Source organism: Cebus imitator, unplaced genomic scaffold, assembly GCF_001604975.1.
Source record: "Cebus imitator isolate Cc_AM_T3 unplaced genomic scaffold, Cebus_imitator-1.0 Scaffold340, whole genome shotgun sequence".
Classification (NCBI taxonomy): Eukaryota; Metazoa; Chordata; class Mammalia; order Primates; family Cebidae; genus Cebus; species Cebus imitator.
This window is the reverse complement of record NW_016107655.1, coordinates 511,045-517,044: the sequence shown is the minus strand read 5'-3', so window position 1 is coordinate 517,044 and position 6,000 is coordinate 511,045. Positions and strand designations below refer to the sequence as shown.

The window sequence follows — 6,000 nt, the reverse complement described above, 5'->3', positions numbered from 1 at the left end:
GCCACATCTTGTGTTTTTTGTTTTTGTTGTTACCTAGGAGGTTTTTGTGTTGCATCAGGAAGCAGACATTGCCAAGCAAGAGAAGATGACTCCTTCTTAGTCTTTTGCTTGCAATAACGTTGGCTCAGTGAGAGTATGCAGAAAGTAAGTGCTTGAAACTTCTACCTTAACAGGTAGAAGCTGTGAGACCCAAGGGGAGAGGAAGATTCTTGAGACTAACAGATGGACTCGGGTTCTGGGAGACGGTGGTGGGTGATTCTGTGTTGGGCAAAAGTATCACCCCAGGATTGCACAGTCTCAGGCTGGTGGACTCCAAGAATATCGTCCTGGGAGCAATGGCACAGATATCCCCTGCCCACCTTCAAAAGACCATGTGGGCAGGGATGGTGAACTTAAGAGAGACCAGCATGGACAGAGGTCTAGAGGACCCTTTTGTGACTCTTGACTCCTCCCACCAGCTACACTCTGGGACCTTTAGTTGAACCTGAGGAGGTAGAGAATGCTACTGAGGAGTGAGATTGAATGTCCCACCAACAGGATGGCTGGGGGTTCAGGGCAGATTAAAATTGTTTAGTGTAAATTTTTAGCTTGCTACAATAGTACTGTCCTTGACAGTGCTTGCTTGGTCAATGACTCATCTAGAGCATGCAATGAAAAATTATTCACAGTATGTGAGAGCTAGCTGTGACTTCTATGTTCATCTAATCCAGATTCTTCATTTTTAGGTTAGGAGACCAAGGTAAAAGATATAAAAAAAAAATCTAGGCCAGGTGTGATGGCTCATGCCTGTAATCTTGGTGTTTTGGAAGACCAAGGTAGGAAGTTTGCTTGAGGCTAGGAGTTTAAGACCAGCCTGGGCAACATAGCGAGATCCTGTCTCTACAAAAAATTTTTTTAAATTAGCTGGATAGGGTGGTGTGCACCTGTAGTCCTAGCTACTTGGGGGGCTGAGGTGGGAGGATTGCTTGAGCCCAGGAGTTAGAGGTTGCAGTGAGCTATGATCATGCCACTACACTCAAGCTTGGGTGACTCAAGACTGTGTCTCTGGAAAAAAAAAAAAAGATATAAAAAATAAAACTTGTTCCAAATCATGAGCCCAAATCCAGTGCAGAGCTGAGACAGTGGGTTGTCAACCTTCATCCACTCTTCTTTCTACCTCACTACTTGTAAATTTCAGTCTACTTTTTTTCTACTCTACTACCTGTAAAATTGAGACATATTTTTAGAAATTAGAATACATTATCATTTCATTAGGGCTCTGAATAGCCCTTATCAAAGTAATGGAAACTTTGAAAATATCCAGATCTTATAGTGGAGGTAAAAAAAGAAACATAACTATGTGGATTTTCCAGTTACTCCACGCTATAGAAATTGTGAGCAGATGACCTAAGTCATATATAAAGTAGGTGATATTACAGTTTCTGAGAATTAAATACCTCTTCTGAAGGCATTTTAAATATGGATATGTGTATGTATATGTGTTAATATACAGACACACATACAGAAATCTTTCTGCTATCAAACACTGGGTAGAAATTTCTTTTCAGGGATGTGTGTGTGTGTTTGTATGTGTGTGCATATGCATGTGTGTGTGTGTGTGTATTAAACCAACTTAATAGCCAAATCAAAAGTTTATTTGTAATTTATGATTGGGTCTTCTTTCATAAGAATCACCCTGTATAATACTACTTCTAGTCTAACTTCCCCCAATATCCAGTGTTATTCTAATGTATGTCTTTGTCCACCTTCTTAGCCTTTGCCCTTTGCAGGTAAAAGGCTGATTGGAATTTGGCTTCTTATTTCTCTCTGGACAACTGTGCCAGAGAATACAACCATCCTATCATAAAAGCCTCTTTCTAGTTGAATGAGCAGCCTGCACTACCTCTCCATGATAAGAAGACCTAGGTAACCTGAGTGTTGTTCATCTGTCAGTCCAGCAGCTGTCTGTGGGTCACTGTGAGCTCAGACCCTGCTCTAGGCAGATTCAAGAGGCAGGATGTCAGGAGGGCAATGCCCACATGACAAAAGCCTGTCCTTTAGATGTGGCACCACTAAGAGATGCTGTGTCAGAGGAGATTGGCCTGGCTTGTCCAGCCGTCTGTTCAGATGTTCCCATAGGAGTCTCTCTGCCAGCAGAGTCCACGGCGAATGTGGATAACCAGCAGTACCATTAGGACAGCAGATATCAGGCAAAAGGCAACAGCAAAGATGAACTTTAGAACTGTGGGAAAATAGGAAAAGTATTAATGTAAAATTAATGCATTAGTTAAATATGAGGATCACATGAGTGTTGCTTTCCACCTTAATTGCAAATTTCAGAAGCATTTCTGAAAAGGCCTTGAAATCAGCATTGTGTGTGTGGTAAAAAGAACACAGGACTAGGAGTCAGGAGATGAACTAGGTTCCAGTTCCAGCATGACTTTTGACCCTTGGGATTTAGCTCCCCACTGAAAAGGAAGGGTAATTGACTGAAGTATTTCTAAGTCCTCTTATAGCACTAACTTTATGCATTTTTCTATAGTTAAATTACCAATTGCTCATGTTCTCAGGGTCAAAGGAAATTCTGAATGCTCAACTGCAATCCGTTGGATCTAAAAGAAATGAAATCTTCCGATTTTTAAATTTGATTTTTAGGTAAATATTTGTTAGGAGGAGATCTTGAGCACATTTTGACTATGACAAACATTTTTATCATAACTGTGTGCTATTGCTAATACGTAACTTTATTTACACATATTCCTTTAATAGCTGATGAGTAAAAGCAGATATTTGGGGCCAATTTTTAATAAGGTGCTAATTCGTTATTTCATCTGGAAAGTTACTCGCCTACACACGCACCCTAGTCCACTCTAATATACACATCATAAATGCCAATTTATACCATCTCTAAATGTATGTCTCTTCAATGTAAAAATATAAGGTTTCTTATCGGCTTAGGCATTGGGAGAGCAAGCATCTCTCTGATCCCATCAGCCCTTTCTATAGAAACCTAGTGCACCATAGAACACAGGTGAAAATCATGGATTTCACGTGACATTATCACTGTGAAATGAAAATAAGCAGAGCAATTAGATAATCTGGTTAAGGTTAATCAGATAATTGTATTGGGGTTGGGATCTTATCAGTCCCATGATTTTAAAAACCATCTATTCAGTGATTACTTCCAAATATAGATCTCCAGCTCTGACATCTATCTTAAGTGTAAGACTCTTATATCCAATTCTATGCTTGATATGTTTCTTTAGATATCTAATAGGCTTTTCAATCTCAAGTCCAAAACTGAACTCCTGATCTTCCCGTCCTCCTCCCTCACACCAAATGTGCTCTTCCCAGAGCCTTCCCTCATTTCAGTTGATGGAAACTCCCTTTAGGATAAAAGTCTTAGAGTCTTCTTTAAGTCGTTTATTTTTCTCACACCTTACACTATCAGGGAATCCTACTGGTCCTACCAAAAAATACATCCCAACACTGACTTTTTTTCTTCTCTGTCACCACTCAGCTTTGAACCATCATCATCTTTTGCTGGGATCACTACAATGGCCTCCTAACTTGTTCCCTTCTTTCTAACCTTTCTCTTTTTTTTTTTTTTTTTTTGACAAAGTCTCACTCTGTCACTCAGGCTGGAGTGCAGTGGCACAATCATAGCTCATGCAGCCTTGATCACCCAGGCTCAAGTGATCCTCCCACCTTACCCTCCCAAGTAACTGCGACTATAGGCACGCACCACCATGCCTGGCTAATTTTTGTATTATTTGTAGAGATGGGGTTTTGTCATGTTGCCCGGGCTGGTCTCAAACTCCTGAGTTCAAGTCATCCATCTGCCTCGGCCTCCTAAAGTGCTAGGATTTGCTACCACACCTGGCCACAATCCTTTTTTTCTACCTTCCAGGTTCAAGGGATTCTCCTGCCTCAGCCTCCTAAGTAGCTGCACCACAATGTCTGGCTAATTTTTTTTTGGATTTTTAGTAGAGATGGGGTTTCATTATGTTGGCCAGGCTGGTCATGAACTCCTGACCTCAGGTGATCTGTCCACCACCACCTCTACCTGCCAAAGTGAAAAGCAGAAAAGCATGTTCCATAGGACTGCTATGACAACACAGCCCATAAAAATAACTAAAAATAAATTTCTAAATACAGAGAGTCAGCCATGAAAATCGATTTTTAAGAATCACTAGTATCTGCCTTCCTCATTTCCATTGAGTCCTTTCTTTATTTCTTCAATTTCATTTAGTTTCCTTAAACTTATATTAAATCCATCTGCAGTTCTTTTTTTTTTTTTGAGACGGAGTTTCTCTCTTGTTACCCAGGCTGGAGTGCAATGGCACGATCTTGGCTCACCGCAACCTCCGCCTCCTGGGTTCAGGCAATTTTCCTGCCTCAACCTCCTGAGTAGCTGGGATTACAGGCATGCACCACCATGCCCAGCTAATTTTTGTATTTTTAGTAGAGACGGGGTTTCACCATGTTGACCAGGATGGTCTCGATCTCTTGACCTTGTGATCCACCCGCCTCGGCCTCCCAAAGTGCTGGGATTATAGGCTTGAGCCACCGCGCCTGGCCCATCTGCAGTTCTAATGACATTATCTCTCAGGGCATAACTTTAAATCACCTTATCATGATGCTACGAAGCATCCTGGTATCATGAGAAAATACTGGACTAAGAGTTGGGAACCTATAAGTTCTAAGTCATTAAAGCTAAGACATGTGGTGAGCACACATGTACCAGGTAGGCTGTACTGGTTACTGAGGTTCATAATATCTGCCTAACGTCTAGCAGGAGAACCAGATAGATAATTATAAGATAATTCGATAACTACTAAAATGTAGGTGCAAAAGAAATGCTATTGGAACAAAGAGAGTGTATTTTATTTGAAAGAGAAAGAGTTTGGAAAGTCTTCTGAGAATTGAGCTGGCCTGCAAGGTGAGTAAGACTTTGCCATGAGACAGAAAGAGTTTTTAAAGGGCATGTTTGGGACATAATGAGAAGTTACACATGACTAGAGCACAGGCTTCAGGGAGGTGAAATCGATTGTGTAAATGGGGGCCCAGTTTTTTTTGTTTGTTTTTTTGAGATAGGGTGTCACTCTGTTGCTCAGGCTAGAAGTGCAGTGGTGCAATCACTGCCCACTGCAGCCATGACCTCCTGAGCCCAGGTGATCCTCCCACCTCAGTTTCCAGGGGTAGCTGGGAGCACAGGAATGCGTCACCATGCTTGGCTAATTTTGTTTGTATTTTTTGTAGACATGGAGCCTCACTATGTTACCCAGGCTGGTCCCGAACTCTAGGCTCAAGCGATCCTGCCATCTTGGCCTCTGAAGATGCCGGGATTATAGGCATGAGCCACTGTACCTGGCCAGGGTCCAGTTTTTAGAGTGCTTGGTTTGACATGGGGCAAATGGAAGTCATCAGCAATTATTACATACGGAAGTGATACGGCCCACTCTGTTTAAACAAAACAAAAAACTATGGAAAAGTTAGGATAGTGGAGATACATTAGGCCTGATAGAGAGCTATTGAAAATACCTTTGATCAGGGACTTAGAACTGGAATTGTGGCCCTGGAAATGCAGAGGAGGGAATTCAGGAGATGCTCCTGCAGTGGAATTAACAGGCTTTAGTAACAGACTGCATATACTGGTGAGGGAGGAGCTGTGGCGAAGGCAATCTCATGGCTTTTTGAGACTCAGGAGAGTGCACGTGCTTTCTCTCTCAGTGATACTTATTTATTTATTTATTTTTAAATGATATGCTCCTTTGTACTATGAAATATTTCAGGAGTTTGGCAGAGCAGTGTCCTAAACACTGAGAAAAGAGACCATGATCAATTTTATCTTACTACAAAGAGATCTAGTACAGGTAATGACTGAAAAGAATCTTCTTAAGACAAAAAGCCAATTACAGCACCTGTTCTCTGCCTAAAACCTTTCTGTGATCATAACTGCTCAACTTGACCTATGGAGCACTTAATGCTTGCCTCTGTGGCCTCTGCTCTCCTCACATT

The 6,000-nt window shown here is 41.5% G+C and overlaps 1 protein-coding gene across 2 annotated transcripts in view; it reads right to left on the bottom strand.

The window, feature by feature from the left end:
* Positions 1-1,612: 1,612 nt before the first annotated feature.
* The window catches only part of ACP3 (acid phosphatase 3), a 50,322-nt gene continuing 45,934 nt past the window's right edge, over positions 1,613-6,000 (bottom strand). Inside the window, exon 10 of one of the 2 annotated variants that reach the window (XM_017505694.2) lies at positions 1,613-2,221. In XM_017505694.2, the coding sequence (XP_017361183.1) occupies positions 2,103-2,221 (119 nt within the window). In that variant the 3' untranslated portion in view covers positions 1,613-2,102. The remainder of the gene's footprint in view (positions 2,222-6,000) is intronic. The other variant, XM_017505693.2, reaches the window with a different exon arrangement.